The following is a 16,815-nucleotide window of genomic DNA, read 5'->3' on the forward strand; positions in this document are numbered from 1 at the left end:
GGGTCTGGAGGGTCTCGTATTGGGGACCAACTACAGAAAACCAGAATCTGGGCGAACCAATAAAATTGCCAGGGCGGGCTTTATACGATGATGGACGGATGATCAACAGTAACGTTATCACCCACGACACAAAAGAGCGCTTAAGTTGAATTCGTTTTGAACAAACATGGCTACCGCTGGAGATCTGGGATGTTATGATTCTGCCATCGAGTCTGTTTTAGAAGACATCGACAGCGCATTAATTTTGAAAGAGTAACAGAGAGACGCAATCAAGGCATTTGTAGATGGAAAATATGTTTTTGCCGTCCTTCCTACGGGAATCGGTAAATGTTTAATTTCTGTTTAAACTCTGTTGCTCTGATTGGTTGTAGATCTATCCAATTGAGCGAAGAGGCATTTGTTTTCCAGGCTCGTTTGAAACATGCCTCGTAGTCAAAGCCCAACGGAGAGTTCTCAGACTCATATTCTGACTAGAATTATGAGTATGACAACGTCAGGCTACAATACGAGACCCTCCAGACCCAACTTCCCGACCAAATTTTTTTTGGGGCGGGGAGAAGTTGGGCTGGCAGCCAGGCTAGTTGTTGAGTGGAGACCTTCATCTCTCCGATAATTCCAGCTAAGATTTTGACTTTTATGTTCTGTAGTGTCTTATGTATTTAAGACCCATTTAATCAAAAGCATTTGAAATCATTTCATTAAATGACAATATTGTTGCATTTCTTACATTTCTTTAGGAATTAATTTGAAGTCACACTCTTTGGTGTCAGATATATTCTAATGAAAATAAATATAAATATGCATTACCATTACTGCCTTGTGGCAACAAGGTCATCATTTGTATCTGCAAATATTTACTAGATCCATGCAGACGTGATAGTTTACACTGACCTTAAACCTTTTTTTGTGTCGTGGTAGACTACATTTTAAAAGACATTAGAGGCCAAGTCAGTATTCATACAGTAAACTACACTTATTTCATAAAATACAAAGTGTCTCAACCTTTTAACCGTTAACAGGAATTGTGTTTTGCAGGCAAGTATGTAATGACAACCTTTAACATTTGTAGGTGATTTAAAAAATTAACTCTAAAAAGATATTCACCCATAATGGGTGAGGGGGGCAAACTGATCACTTGATTATGGATTTAGTTTTGCTTTGATTATGTCACATGTTCATGTGACACTGATGAATGTATAAAATTCTGGCAAACATTCATTTCCTACTTTTATTGAATACAGTCAAACTTGTTCTGACCAAGTAAGTGACTATCCTCTACAGACCCCTGATACAGTGTTTTCAATACTATTCATCTTATTCTATCTGCTTTGTACATCATTTTATTACAACAGTCTGTGCATATGCCAACGTATTATTTTCAGAAATGTGTACAAAATTTAAATTTCATGGATCAACAGGATGAAACATTTGATTTCACGGAAGGGGTATTTTTGGTGGTAGATATGGTTTAATGAACAGGCATTCATGGTTTAGATAACCATCACAAGACTAGATCTAATATCAAATCTAACCTCACACATTACATGTATTGTACTACAAGCACCACTAGAGTGTCTGTTACATTCAACAAAGACAAAATATGAACAAAGGCATCTTGTGCTTCTTTTCTGAATATTTCATCCAGAATCCAGATACAAATCCAAATATTGTGTATGAACCTAAATACTGTCCCCCAAGAGACAAATGAGTAATTCTAAAGCTGGTGACACATGATCAGGATTGAAAGCGCTCTGCGCTGGCTGTGCCATTGTTTTCGTATGGAAGAGCAGTGGAGCCCATGCAGAAGCTACCAGTGGTGCAGCACACTGCACGAACTTGCCACAAAGCACTGCACTCAAAGTCCATACACTTGAACTCTGACCTTGGTTGTCACTGACCTTTCACAGCCCAACCGATGCGATAATAGTATGTGACACACATGGCACACATACAATCGGAAAAAAGAAAAGAATACTCAGTGTTTCATAGTTCCCCAAACTGTATAATATAACGTTAAAAACTGATCAAGATCTTGGCTGGAAGAGCAATGCTTGGTGAAATGTCAGCAGTCCGATGGGAATTCCAAGTTTTTGAATAGGCGTACAGGTTTACGAACTTGGCAAAATCCAATGCTAAAGTGAGCTTAGCTGTTAAAAGTATGTTGCTACGCCAGCAAGGCAGACAGTGGCTGCACTATTACTCTGTGCCATACCTTGTGGTGAGCAAATGGAGAATCACATGTGACCACCTTTATTTATTAAGCTCACATTTGGTAAAAAACTGACCTAACTATTGGTAAAAGACTTGTCACACCTTTGTGTCCATTTGGGGTGTAGCTTGTTCATGCTACCCAGTTTTCATCCACAGTGATAAAATGAAGTTACTTAAACAGTAGAGGCTGTCCATCGACTTGAAGCAAAGACATTCTATGGACTCATCTTCACTGTGCCACACATGTGCTATGGACTAGTGGTGCGCTAGTCTTACACAACCGCCCAGCATATTTAGGGTTTAGCTGTCAGAGGTCTGTTTTTGGAATCCTGGCCAGTACCATGTTCTTTCTGCCAAGAAAGAGCTGGCCTAACGAGGAGGTGGCTACGAGTCTCTGAGCATGCTGATTTGAGCGAAGATCTTGAGCGCTGGTCCCAATTTGATGTTCATGGTCCCCATTAAGTGGTCCTCTTTCAGCAGCAATAAGGCTTGGCCATCGATTTCCTGAGAACGGAACTCTTCAGCAATCTCCAAGCAACCTAGGACCAAAATAAACAACACTTGGTCAGTCAGGAAAACAACCTTGGTAAGAGTATTGACTGCATTTGAGTATAATTTGAAAAACCTGGTAGCGCCCACCTGGCAGTGAGCAGATGAACTCATACACATGTTCTACGTTCCACTTTCCAGGGTCACTGGGCAGGAAGTGTTGGGAGAGGAGGGGCAGCTGTCTCCCACAACTCTCTAAGCGCTCAGGCCCTCTGCCCGTCTGCACCCGCAGGGTACCAGAGCTGGCAGCAGACAGTGGAGAAGGAGGACCGTCATAACTTGACATGTCTGAGAAATGGCCGGACTCCCCCTGACCGGCATGGACAGACGACAAAGAGCCACCAGCTGGTTGCTTGGCAGCAGTAGTCTGAAAACAAATAGGTGGACCTCTACTAATTTTTGTGTAAGAGCATTCACACTCACAAGTCACTTTCAAAAATAAATTTAAAAAAATACTTGTCCAATGCAGTAGCTGACCATCACTACCATTATTTCGTTACACACTAGGTATATAGCGCAAACTAGGACGCTAGTAGCTAACAAATCTGGCAAGCTAAATCTATGTAGGTGCCAACATCGAATATGCTCACATTGCTTGTGAAATGACCCCACACACACACAAACACACACCCTCACCTGTTTTTTGGACTCCAAGCTGGTATTCTGGTTGTTTCCATTGGATGCCCTCTGTTTCTTTAGTTTCTCCATTGTGGTATTTCGATTGGGAAACAGGCCCACTCTCTTTGTGCACCCCACGTTGTACCTAGCAAAGAATCCTCTCAGATTAGAATTTCTGTACATAATGAGCATGTGCAGCACAAGACCATTTTAAAAAGAGTTGGTCTATAGTATAGCTGTGTGTAAATCAACATTCCTAAGCTAACTCACACAGGGAAACTCAGTTACCTTTTGGCACACACTGTGGAGCAGAACCTCTTGGACCTCTTGAAGATGTAGGCAAAGTCAACTCTGCCACACAGCTCACAGGTCAGCATGGGCTCTTCCTGCTGCTGCTGCTTCAGATCTGCACACACAGAACAGCCTATCAGTCACAGATTTACTGAGCAAAATAGAGAACATGCCAAACGTATTGACAGAAAATGTGTGTATTAGACATCACACATTTAAGTAATTAAGACATTTTTCATGGACCTTGGTCTTGAGAGGGTTTAGCTTTTAAGTGGCACCTACCTTGCTGAGACAGGTCCTCCATCTCAGAGTCTGTGGTATTGATGTGGGTCAGCTTCTGCTTCTTCAGGTTCTCGATCAGAAACGAGGGACGTTCCACCTGGAAGGACAGAAAGACACAGCAGAATTTAACTGAAAAGTTCCACCAAATTTAAGTGCTGCAAGGTATAGACAAGACCGAACTGTGCTGTTCTTCACGTTACTAATCATCAACTCCTAGTGTCATGGAACATGTTTCATAGTAAGATTTATGGGATCCAGTGCTTCTGTTGTCCACTAGAGGGAAGTAAAATATCACTGTGTCCTAGTGACCAGGACCTAGTCCAATGGCCCTGACCACATGGTTCAAATAACTCCAAAAACAACCAATCTCACTACAGATACATCCAAGAAACACAACGATTAGAGGAGGTCTAGCTAAGTACAAGCATCAGACATGATTATCATCACGAATGTGTGTGAGTGCGCGCGACTAAGTTTGTGTATGTATGCATAAATTTTCTACCAAGTTTTGTAGCCTACTCACAGGGAAAGGCTCGGCTCCTTCCTGGATAACGAATCCTTCTATAACGTGGGTTAGGATCTGAGGCTTGACTATGGCCTGGGGGGGTTTGCTCTCGCCATTCTGTGGGGTGCTGCCAGTCACCGTGGGCGCATTGTTCCCATTCCCCGATGTCATGACTGGGGCTGAGCACGCACCTGGTGGTTTCGCATTCAGCCTCTCGACGCCCCCCTTATCTGCTGGTGAAATTGCAACAGCGTTATTATTGTTATCTTTTTTTTTTATCAGATGTGCACGCATGCATTACAGACGTAAAATGCGGAATGCACATTGCCATAACAGACTTGCTGGACAAAAGTGGGTACCTGTGGTTGTGCATTCGCTTTTTGGAAATAAAGGCACGCAGCCCACACTGCAGGAGCATTGCCTTGATCAAACAATAGTAGGGTCTTTTTAATAGTTTGTTTACTCTTCTCCATGTTGATCGTTAGACCAGCTATCACAAAATTGAATGCGAGACCAACAAAAAACATTCGCGTTTTGTTCAAATAGAAATAAATAAACTTTAACCGCCTATCTAGTTTATTACGCGATGTGGTAGGCTAAGCATGATTAAACTGGGTAGTATATATATATTATTTCTTATTAGTACGACAACATGAAAAGTTGCCTATACATTTTTTATAATACTATCAGTTTGGCCAAAGCATAAAGCAAATATATCCACATACACGTTTCTTCAAATTACAAATCTAGCCGCTCTGATCCAGACGCCTTGACAATGGTCAACGGGGAAGAAAAGCACACCCCTTTGTTCGACTGCTCCAAACAACGCTTTCTTTCATAAACCCTCCGCCAAGGTAACCCAGAACAAGCACACCATAACCTCAAATACCTCAAAATATTCCATGAAACCACGCACCCTTTACATGAGTAGATGGGAAGTAGCCCACAAAATCACATCCAAACTTTTTCCAGCGTTTCTTCTGTTTAGTCGAGCACGATAGCTCCCACAGGCCACAGTTTGCATGTACACTATAATCGCCTTTGTATGCGGGAACTGAATAGGAAATAAAGGACCCCCACCATTGGCCCGCGCAAGTAGGAATGGTATCCAATGGTGGTGAGTAGCTGAATCAAGCTTTCTCTCTGATTGGCTAAATCCGCAAGCCTAGAGCTACAAAACCCATCAATGCCCACACATCGACGGAGGCTTTTTATTCTTTCACTGCTGACTACACTGACACCAAGACGCAGCAGAAAAATACGTAATTCATAAAAAGATTAACTATAAATAAAGAACTAATATCTGGGTAACATGCATGCTCAAATTGGTCCTCAGCTTGGCACAAGGTCACTTTGGAACCTGGCGGAGGTCTACGGGGGCAGGGCTACACTAAGTATTCTAGCAAGTGACACCATCACAAAAGAATAGCTCTCACTTTAATTGCTCGACAGGACTTGCTAAAAGGTTCTTGTTCTGGTTCTTACAGTTCTAATATTCATGTGCGAATACTCAGTAGACAGACAAGACACCTGTCAGACAAGATGGTCACCTTTGTTCTCCACAGACCTCTCCCATAATTGCAGTGAAAGCTGTCTTTGGCGGAGCAGTACAATGGACACTAGGGTGTGACAGATTTAGTCTTCCGCTTGAGGGGAAAGCTGGAGTGGAGGCTGCCATTGTTACTAGGGTCTAGGGAAACCTACAGATGGCTGTGAATAAGGGAGGGAGTGATGTCATAGGCAGTCAATAAGCCTTCTCTTGCCAGCTAGAGCCCACTCTGTCAGCCACTTTCTACTGCACACAACAGGCATTTTTGTTTCACATTATGGAGAATTTCAGTTTGTATCTGTCTCTCTTGCAACAAACTCTGTCCCCAGTCACCTCAACCTCATGCCTACCTTCAGGGTGAATGATTGGTTTGCTCAGGGTATCTGGACCAAGTTCTCTAGTGGTGCCCTCCTGACTAGATTTCATGGTTAGCTGCTGGTTAAATGGAGTTGAGCTGTGGTCCATGGCTAGCTCAAGTTTGGACATCACTTTATTGGCACTGTCCTACAGTAGAAAGGGAGAATATGAAGAGTAATGTAATATACTATGCATGATGATAAACTGAAAAGCATAGTAGATGATAATAGCAAAAGCATCTCTTTCAGTTGCATTCTAACCTGGATTGGATATTGTGGCTCGATCTGAAGATTGACTGCAGCCTGCTGCAGAGGTTTGGCACTAGGCTGACCAGCCTGGCTCTGGGAAGGGGTGGGTCTGCTGTCATTCTGGGTACAAGATGATCCATTCTGGGTTTGGGTTGAACCATTATGGGCTAGCACCTTAGGGGTAACAGTTGCATGGAAGATAGTGGTCTGCTGGCTGGGGACAGGTATTTTTGGAAGCACAGGGACTGGACCTTGTCTGGAATGGGTCTGACCCTGGAGATGGATAGCCAGGTCTTGCACCGTCTGGCCCTGTGTGTGGGTATTAAGGGACGTTGTGTGAAGCACTGCGGCCTGGCTCCTCTGGGGTGGATGAGACTGTTGCTGCTGCTGGATCACAAACTGCTGTTGCTTATGCTGTTGAAGTAGTTGGTGAGTCTGGATCTGGGTATATGCTGTAACAGACAGAACATGTCAACATCCTAAACAGCTAGAAAGCCTCTTTTAAGAAAAAGTTTGGATGTAATATGTGAATGAGTGGAAGCCATGTTGGACTCCCAACTTATGCAAAAACACTTCTCTCCTGCCAAATTAGATATCTGCTTGGGTTGAAATCTCTTAAACGCAGTTTTACAAATGTTAACTTTTGAGAGCTTCTACAAGTTTAAATTCAATATGTTTTTACATACTTTTCATTTAGTTTTTCATTCCACACCAGAAATTTGGCATTTTGGCATCGATATCACAAAGCTGTGCCAACAATGTGTAGCATAATAGCTTTGACATCCCCTGCCATCACAATGTGCAGCACAGACTGTGTGCCTTAGGTTAATGAGATCAGTCACCTGGGTCTCATTCTTTACATTGCACTTCCAAACGGATGGAGGCTGTGAAATAGCTCTGCTCATCCACATGTGAAACTAAGTTACTTTGTATGCAGGAATGGATAGAGATGGCCAGGAAGAAATGTGAGGTCACATTTCAGATGTGGAACCTCTCATGGTCTTCGGCCCTAAATTATGCTTCCTTTGATGTGGCCGACTCATGAAATAAACTACAGTTTCTATGTAACCGTAGGCTTCAAAATAATGAGAGAGTAGATGGTGTGTTTCGACAACTCACTCTGCTATGGTTCAGGGATAGAACACACTTTTGTGTTTGAGGCCAGAAAAGGGTACTGGGGTGTGCATTACATTTTTTTTTCTTCAAAATATTGACCAGTTCTAGGAAACATCCAGGAAACGTCAAAATGTGAAACAGTACTTCACTTAGAAATAACACATCACACAAGGAACATGTAACTAGGACAATATTACTTGACATCCATCCATTCAGTGCTTTTGAGATATTTAGGTAAAAATCAGTGCCAAGAGACGTGAGTCAGACCTCCCATGTGCACAATCTGCACATGTTTCTGTGGCCTCAGCTGGAGTTGGTGCAGAGTGCCACACCACCCTTATGCAGTTTACCACCCCATCTGCCAACCTCATACTCAAGTGCAGTGTTGTGATTTTCAAGTCCAGACAAGGCAGACTGGCCACAATGTGTGATCTCTGGGTTGCACTGAAGAACAACAGCAGCTGTTGTCATTAGGATCTGGATGGCTAGGAGTACGCTACAGACAAGTTAACATGAGTCAGATGTACAGGCAAGAATTCATTTGAGCCCAAGTGACCCTTCCAACCCCAATATCACGCAGCTAGATCAAAGGAATATTTACGGTAAAACCAAACGGTAGCCCAATCCCTTACAACATGCATGTTAATAAAAAACAGAAGCTCCTGTCCCTGCCTATTGATTTTTAACCCCTAAAATGGGGGGATGGGTTTCCTGTGTGCGCATGCTTAGGGACATAGATGTGCCGTCCTCTCAGCCTCCATCTGGTAGCTCATTATAAACAGCTCATAGAAGGGAGGCCCGGCCTGGGCCTTTGCTGCAGCCCCACACATCTCACCTTTAGCTTCCCCTGCACACTGGTCTGGTTTTGCTTAAGAACTACAAAGCAGCAGGAAATAGAAGACTGTAGAAGACTCTATGAAGATCTCAATGTGCTATTGAAATCTAAATATTTCTCAAATCAGTAAGTAAATATAGAAATGGGAGGATTGCTATATTAGAAAGGGTGTGATCTTGAGCTCATGATTGCTTTATAGTTTATATTACATTTAGACCTACATGTTGCATAAAGAGATCCGGTTAACTGTGATGAATTGCAACTGCTCTTTGTTAAACTGCACATAATTTTGCCAACATAGGAATAAGACACCTTACTTTTTCTTGCTTTAGGACCCATCACAAGGTTCATATTGTCCGATGTGAAGCCATTTTCCCCATGAGCCATTTCCTGTATTACTGGGCGTATTTGGAGCGGCCTGAAATTGCCTAATGAGGGGCTGGTTTGCATTTGGAGTAAAGCCTGCTTTACTTTGATAGTGCTGAAATTCCTGTCAGTACTGATGTGTGTGGAAATGGGGAAGCTTAAGGAGTGCACTCGGTTGGTCTGCATACAATTCAGTTCTCTTGGCATGTGCATCCGAAATGTAAAAGAAGAGTCTACATTTCTGTGGTCTTACCTGGGCTGATGAGGGGATGGCTACTAACAGCCGTCAAACTGCGGCTCACGCTCACCAGGTGTGTCAGCTCCAGTGGACCCTCTGCTTTCTGCCCTCCGCCTGAGGAGACACCCTGGGGACTCGCCCTTTGTCCCGGCCCTTGGGCAGGGCTCCTGAAGTGGGCAGCCGGTAGGGAGAGCTGAGACCCTGTAGAGGTTTGCTTTAGACACAGGCCCTGGAGTTGAGCACAGGAGGAGGAAGTGGAGGAGGAGGTGAGGGTGGAGGGGCAGGTTGAGAGAGTCCCCTGCTGGCTGTGGATGTCAAGGTTCTGGACCTGAGAAAAGAAAGGAAATTGTCAAATGACAGCTTTGGATGATACTTTTCCAGTGCAGTGCAATGAAAAAGCAACACCCAGATACATAGAAGAGTACATGTGGTGGACATCACCTGTGCACAAGCAGACGGTCGGTTGGAAAACTGGGCTGAAGCCTCAGACTGGACAGCAGTAACAGCTGCACTTGGGGTGAAAATAAGCTGGAAGATGGATAGCAATGGATGTTTTTGCATACAGGGTACCATTTAAGGTGCATATCAGTTTATAAAATTATCAAAACCACCACAACCACAGAAAAAGTCCCTGTTCCAAAATCTCAAAATTCTCTGTAACACTTTTGGCGTTAAAAACACAGCTGCCGCTCCACCTTTAATCTCTCTTCCAATCCACATTACCCTATATCTTAACAGTGAAATAACTGACTATCCAGACAGCATGAAGACGATACTTCATACATTTAGGAGGATTTTGGAGAAATAAGAAGTTGAATGAACCAGTAGAAACATGCCAGGTTTAATTCTCTACAGTAGATGACCTACTCTCACAGAATACTAAGATTTTGCACATTCTCAAAGACCATAACTGCATGTTCAAAAAGGCTCCATATGAAAGTATATGTGTGTAGGCTGGTACAATATATGCAAAGAAACCACAATTCCTCACCATCTGAGCCCGCAGATACATCTGAGCCTGGCTTGCTGTTAGGGCCTGGCTGCAGGCATTACCCAAGAGCACTGCTTGCCGAGGGATGGACGTGGGGGCGGAGCTAACACACTGGGCTCTGTTGATTAGCTGGGCTGATGTTGTAGGTGTGGCCAGGTTGATCTGTGATGAGTAGACAGAGGCAGCACAGTAATCACTGGAACCATTTCTGTGCATCTTTTTAACTCAATGCTCTTTTTAACTTAACGTTAATTCTATGTTCGTGTAAGTATCCCTGGACACATTACTCACAGTGGTCTGTGCGATTCCTGTCTGTTGAGTTGTGTTACTATTTTCATTGGAGCTCTGTCTTCCGGCCATCATGCTTGCCTTGGGGAAAAAAAAATGTTAACATAAAAGTTACTATTTTACCAATCGTTGTTGTATTTAAAGGCTAATCAATTTACGTATAGTGGATAAGTACAGTGCTTTGCAAACCGTCTGTCTATTTGCAGAGCAATCCATGATCCCATGATTGAGACCCAAAGTGGTTTATTATCCATCTTAGCCTACAGACCCTCATAGTGTAAGATGAGTGTTTCCCATGGGAGGAGCGAGTTATACATCAGGCCATGTTTACACCCGGCCCCAGACAGATGGAGACCAGTGAATGCTGTGCTGTGTTCAAGCTGGATGATGGGAAAAGACTTGTCAGAGGGCCATTGATGAGCTCATCAGCACAAATGAAAGTGTGTTGTGTTAATGGTTGTAATTACGGCTGTTGTCAAGGGTAGACTATGAATTTTGTCAGTTAATGTGGTTGGTTTGTGCACTTAAGCAACTGTATCCACTGTATTCAGATCGATGTTTTAGTACTGTCTTGTCTCACACAAACCACTACAAAGGGTGTGATGCCATGCAATATCCCTCCGTAAAGAAAGAATGTGACAGAGACAAGAAAAACCACATAGAGCCGACATCAAGCTATCATATACACGTGTAGCTGATGTCTTCACTGTCTGATCAAGGATATGATGAAAGATGTGGGGGATGTTGTTGTGAGACCCTTGGCTGTACAGGCCCAGTATTCCCCCATGTAAACAGTCATTCGTCACTGTCAGAGTTCAGGAAATACCGTGGGCATAAGGGAAGGGAATAAAGGAAGTTCTTTGAGAGAGGCAGAGCACCATAAGTTCTAAATCTTCATGTAACCCCCCTGGACACAAGAGCTCCCACAAGAAGAGGAAAAGCTGCTAAGCGTGGAGGCAGCGTGGTGTCTCATCTTTCTGCAACAGTTGCATTTGTTTATTTATCAATCCACAAAAAGTGGCCAGTAAGTTGTGGGCAGTGTAGATCAGCTGACCTGCTGCACTGCTGCTAGACTCTGGAGCTGAGCACTGCTCAGGTGTTGCTGCTGGGCTGCTGTTTGCAGCATGAGGTGTTGCTGCTGGGCTGCTGTTTGCAGCATGAGGTGTTGCTGCTGGGCTGCTGTTTGCAGCATGAGGTGTTGCTGCTGGGCTGCTGTTTGCAGCATGAGGTGTTGCTGCTGGGCTGCGTACATCTGCTGCAGGTACTGAGCTGCAGTACTGGGCTGCCTGTGCAGGGCCTGCTGGATCACCTACAGCAAAGTAGGGAGAGAGAGAGAGACATGAGGCTACCACATAGACAGTGCAGGTTTATACAAGAACCAGAGTCAAGACGTTTATCTTGTATCCCAAAAATTTTAAACTCGATTGAAAAAAATGGAAAGAATTCTAGAACTGTCTGGTCAGTGCCCCATCACCCCTAAATCATCAGTCAGAGTGGTGACAGTCGAGCCACATTCCCAACCTATACCCCCCCCCCCCCCCAGACCCAGTGACCCCCAGTGGGCCAGCCCTACTCCATCACTGCCTCCACACTACAGAACTAGCCCTTGGGCCCCTGTTTAAACAATGGTAGACTACAACAAACCAAACCAAGCCTAAAATGACTGCTTGTGTACTTGTTTGTGTGTGCTTGCTCTCCGATGCATCGAGTGTGAATTGCTATGCCCGTTTGCAACATCTGTGTATGATTTCTATACATATACACAGTACATTTATGTTGTAATTTACGTATAAGGTGTCTACCGCAGCAGAGGTAGTAAAAATATAATGCTATAAAAACTTTATTACCCACTAAACATACTCAAAGCATCAATATGAACTGCCTCAATAAGATTAATAACAATACAAATACAAACTTTGATAGCAGTGACTGACTACTCACCACACTATAGATATTTCAGAAACATTTTTTTAAATCATCTTGTGTGCCCTGAAAAAAATGCATCCAGTAAAAATAATAATACTATATATCCAATTTTTGTGTGAACAATTAAATTATTATTCTCAGTTTTTTTGTCAGCTTCAAGAGCTATATAATGTTAGGAACTTAGAACCTTCTTGAACCTGGATTCACTAATACTTGGTGAGCTCCTCTAAATGCATGTTGTGTCTGTGTAGCCAATTGCTCCTTTGAGCAGCCCAGCTAGGCCCTCCCACCCTGCCCTTGGAGGACTCACCAGCAGCATCATCACATCTCAGAATAACTGACAGCCAATGTGAGGTTGCATGGCAACATGGAGATATCTGTGCTGGGCCTAAGGGTTAAACTGTGACCTGTTTTTTGAAATGTGTCCACCCTCCTGGATTCCTGGTGTTCAACATGATAAGAATGACTATCGATGACAACGGATTAAACATTAATGACACCATCATCCTCATGACAGCCTAGAGTTATTCAGTGGCCTTTTTTAAATTTGTTGCCCTCTTTGGAAAGGTTGTCAACTGTGAAAATAACCTTAATTCAGACAAGTCCTTTGTAGCTGAACCATGGCACTGTCAGTAGTGTCAGCAATAAAGATCAAAATGAAGACATGCTAACTACAACACAGACAACAGAGAATGTCTGAATGATCAGTGAGTGCAGGCGTTGCAAGATAAAATCAATTATAAATAAGCTAAATGTGAATTTAATTTCAATTTTCAACTGATTTCAGATCCATGTGAAAGTCTGAGGGTATTTAATATCTACCTGCACAGTGGTATGTCAACCAGTAGATGGCAACAGTGACCAGCAAAGTTTCCTTTTAAAAGGCCAGTCTTCTCAGGGCAGAGAAATTGAAGTGCCAAGGGAATGTTGTACCTGAACAGTTTGTCTGTCAGGAATCCCTCCATAGACTGAGATTTGGGACACAGTAGGGCTCCCCATGCTGGTAGTAGTGACAATACTGGCTGCCACACTGGTGATACTGGGAGTTGTAATGCCTTCACTAGAGGCTGATGGGCCCTGCTCATTCTGCATGGTGCCCTCCACCTCCACTTTCCACGATCCACGGTGACTGCTCTGGCTGACACTTTCAATACCTGAAAGAAAAGTAAAAGGTAGAAAGAGAAAGACAGATTTTTTAAATATTTATCCTGGTACATTTTGTGTGTATTCAATTTTAAACAATGGTTTATCATTTGTATGCAAATCAAGTGTAAAACAAACCAAACTTATTTTGGATCCCTATTTTAAGGTCACTTAAGAGTCATTCAAGTCTAATGACACAAATTAAATGTTCTAACAGGTGTGTAGCAGTAGTTGTAAATGTTCAGTGCCCTAAAGAATGATTATTGAAATATATGTTTTTTACTCCAATTGCTCTCTAAACTGAAGATAAATAGTTTGTGACTGTGCATGACTTCATTAGAGTGGAAACCCCACTGATTCTGAATCCAGCAGTGTTTCCAGGAGAAACCATCACCCTGGCTAAAACAGAAACACACTTGTACAACTGGTGCATTTTTGTAGCACCTTTAGAATGTTTAGCCTGTCTCATAAAACACAGTCAGGGTGTTGTTAACATTATAGCTCTCTCCCTCCTGGCTCGTGACCCCTCAGCCCCAATATCACAGACCACTCCAAAAGGTGAGAGGCCAAGGACTCAAGTTTCAGACAAATTGCTCATTAACAAGTCACTCAGAGAAACTGGAGGAACATGAATCGCTGGCTTAAGACCACATTGCTCTCTCATGATGACTATAAAAAGCAGGACTAACTAATGACAACTTCTACAATCACACTAATTTACACAAACAGATGGTGTGTTTACATTTGACTCAATCCAGAGAGTCACTCTACTCCATATCAAGAGATATCAACAGTTAATGTAGTTTTTAAAAATGAATTAATGCTAAACAGGCATTGGTGTAACACGTTACTGTGAGACATCCTCTAACCTTCCTTCAAACCTCCTCTCTTCACTTAACAGTTTGACAGGTTGAATTTAAATGCCCAAGAGGGGTAAGAATTATGTGTCCCATCATCATTAACAAACTCTTTGAACTAAATCTTCTCGCTTCTCTCGATTCGCTGGGATCTCAAATAACTAAGCATTCATTTGTTAGTAAAAGGTATAATTAGGCAAACAACATAATTTGCTGCATGTAAAACAACATACTCAGCATCTAAGATTATTGTTAGGTTAAGATTATAAAATCCAAGTTAATGCATAACAAATATCAAACTAAAATGGACAAAAGTACACAAAAGTATTTATTTGTTTAACTACATTTATAAATATAAAAATATAGCTACACATAATAAAACAAATTAGTTTCAACATATGCGTTATATAGTATGTTGAAGCTACACATAATCATTGTTTGTGCCATGAAAAGTAACAATACTGGGACCCACTGTACCCACTCATATAAGGTAGTGGACAGTTGACATGAAATACTGCAGACAAGCTTCAGATCAACTCATTGTCCATGAATAAAACCGAGGAAACGTTTGTCAAATGTTGGTTTAAGTTACTGAAATCAATTTAGTACACACACTCCATCGTCTCTTTTTCTTTTCTCAGTGTTTCTCTCTGTCTCATGCCCTCCATTCCCCTTCTATAATCTGAAGTCTAGGTTTGAGAAATTAGGGGATAATGGAGAATGGGTACGTTTGGGGCAAGTGGAGGATAACTCATTGACTTACAGCTGTGTGTGCAGAGCAGCTCCACTAACATCAGCCTCTCCCACACATTGCTGCCAAATGGGAGTTTGGGAGAGCGTCTGCTCAAGATGTGTTACCCTGTCACCACAGGCACTTGCTTCACAACACACACACACAGACACACACACACACACATACAGACACACTAACATGAAATGCAAAAAGGAATTAACTGACCACTAGGGTAGAGATGTTATGAGGACACTGCACTCAAGTAATACCCCCAGAAAATACTGTCTCTTTCTATTTTCATCTCATTTCCTCATCTCTAATACGTGTTTAACCGACCCATTCCTTTTCTCTCTCGATATTCAAACGTTGCCTGACATAAAAACATAACCAAGGGAAAACAAATTGCGCTGCTCTATGCAATTGAAAACCCCACAAGGGACTGTGGTAAAGTTTGTATTAACCTGTCAAGTTCTTTAAGCTCAACTGTTGACTATGTTGTCTTGTCAAGACACACATTGCATCTGGGGATTTAGCTGCAAGAAGTTAGATATGACACCAAACATAGGCCTGTCTGGACAGGACAGGTTACCGAATCATCTAACAGCAAGTCTCAACCTCCCTTCCAGTGAAGGGAGATGGTATAATATCATGTAAATGTGACAATAATAAATGTATGATTTACTTAATCTTCATTTTGCTTCATCATCTTCTTTATCTTATAATATGGATGTAACTAAGCAACACAAAATGCACTTGTCATTATGCCTGAATGTTCAGTTGTATCTTCAAGTCCTTCACAGGTTGTTGGCAGTGTCACGTGTTTCTGTCACACCTAAAAGCTTAGACCCTCAACCTGCAAGTGAATTCATCAAAGGTCTTTCCCGGGGATGCATAATAATATTGAGACTCAGAGAGCCAGTGCACTGTACATTACTTGTGGTTTGAAGAGACTGAAGAAAACTAGTATAGGAGTAAGTGAATTGTTGAAGGCAGTTCATATCCCCTTGCTTTTGAAATCATCAATGGGTGTGTTGTAGGGGTAATTTCTGCTCTCCCTGACAGACTTGGAGATTTGTGGCCCTTATTTCCTTAAGATGTGCCATAAACCTGCCTGCTTTGTCTGCAAGGGATGACTCTTTGTGTGAGGGGAGGCAGAGTGATATACAACTTCTGTTGTCCTGGTTTTTATTGATTGGGGAGTCATGCAGAGAAGGGACAGTATTGAGGATGCACTTTGTTTTCTGACTACTGTTAAGGAGGAAAACCTAGATAGTATTAGATATTTTGGCACTAATCTGACAAGGAAACCCCCCTGAGATGCACTTTCAGTATCATAAAGACAACTAGGGATTCGTTTGCGTTTGTTTCCTTTTGAATTTGTGTGTGTGTGTGTGTGTTTGTGTGTGTGTGTGTGTTGGGGGGGGGTCTAAAATAGTACCCTTCAATTGTAAATTAAGGACAGAAAGATCATATAAGATGAATGAAACCAATTTTGGCATGTGATTTTATTATTACACCTATGTGTTTATCCGGAAACTGAATCAGTAGAGCTTACTATAAGCATGCTTATGTGCAGGCTAGAAGGAAATACAATGAGCAATATTGTAAAATCAGGTTAACGTGATCATAAATCACAAACTTGCTTTATCATGAAAATACTACACAGTAAATTTACGTAAAAATTCCAGAACACACTAGAAGGTCATGTTTTG

General features: G+C 42.3%; 1 protein-coding gene across 4 annotated transcripts in view; it reads right to left on the bottom strand.

Moving 5' to 3' along the window:
- Positions 1–1,088: 1,088 nt before the first annotated feature.
- Positions 1,089–16,815, bottom strand: part of phc2a (polyhomeotic homolog 2a (Drosophila)) — a 17,425-nt gene continuing 1,698 nt past the window's right edge. Inside the window, exons 2-15 of one of the 4 annotated variants that reach the window (XM_047041037.1) lie at positions 13,304–13,524; positions 11,499–11,753; positions 10,448–10,525; positions 10,157–10,318; positions 9,607–9,693; positions 9,181–9,493; positions 6,623–7,062; positions 6,356–6,509; positions 4,475–4,686; positions 3,952–4,048; positions 3,667–3,784; positions 3,397–3,523; positions 2,851–3,127; positions 1,089–2,750 (exon numbers count right to left, since the gene is read on the bottom strand). In XM_047041037.1, coding sequence (XP_046896993.1) covers positions 2,596–2,750; positions 2,851–3,127; positions 3,397–3,523; positions 3,667–3,784; positions 3,952–4,048; positions 4,475–4,686; positions 6,356–6,509; positions 6,623–7,062; positions 9,181–9,493; positions 9,607–9,693; positions 10,157–10,318; positions 10,448–10,525; positions 11,499–11,753; positions 13,304–13,462 — 2,634 coding nt within the window. In that variant the 5' untranslated portion in view covers positions 13,463–13,524 and the 3' untranslated portion in view covers positions 1,089–2,595. Of the gene's footprint in view, positions 2,751–2,850; positions 3,128–3,396; positions 3,524–3,666; positions 3,785–3,951; positions 4,049–4,474; positions 4,690–6,355; positions 6,510–6,622; positions 7,063–9,180; positions 9,494–9,606; positions 9,694–10,156; positions 10,319–10,447; positions 10,526–10,619; positions 10,635–11,498; positions 11,754–13,192; positions 13,276–13,303; positions 13,525–16,815 lie in introns of those variants that run through there. The other 3 variants (XM_047041036.1, XM_047041039.1, XM_047041040.1) reach the window with 3 other exon arrangements.

The sequence above is a fragment of the Hypomesus transpacificus genome, chromosome 18 (assembly GCF_021917145.1).
Source record: "Hypomesus transpacificus isolate Combined female chromosome 18, fHypTra1, whole genome shotgun sequence".
Taxonomy (NCBI): Eukaryota; Metazoa; Chordata; class Actinopteri; order Osmeriformes; family Osmeridae; genus Hypomesus; species Hypomesus transpacificus.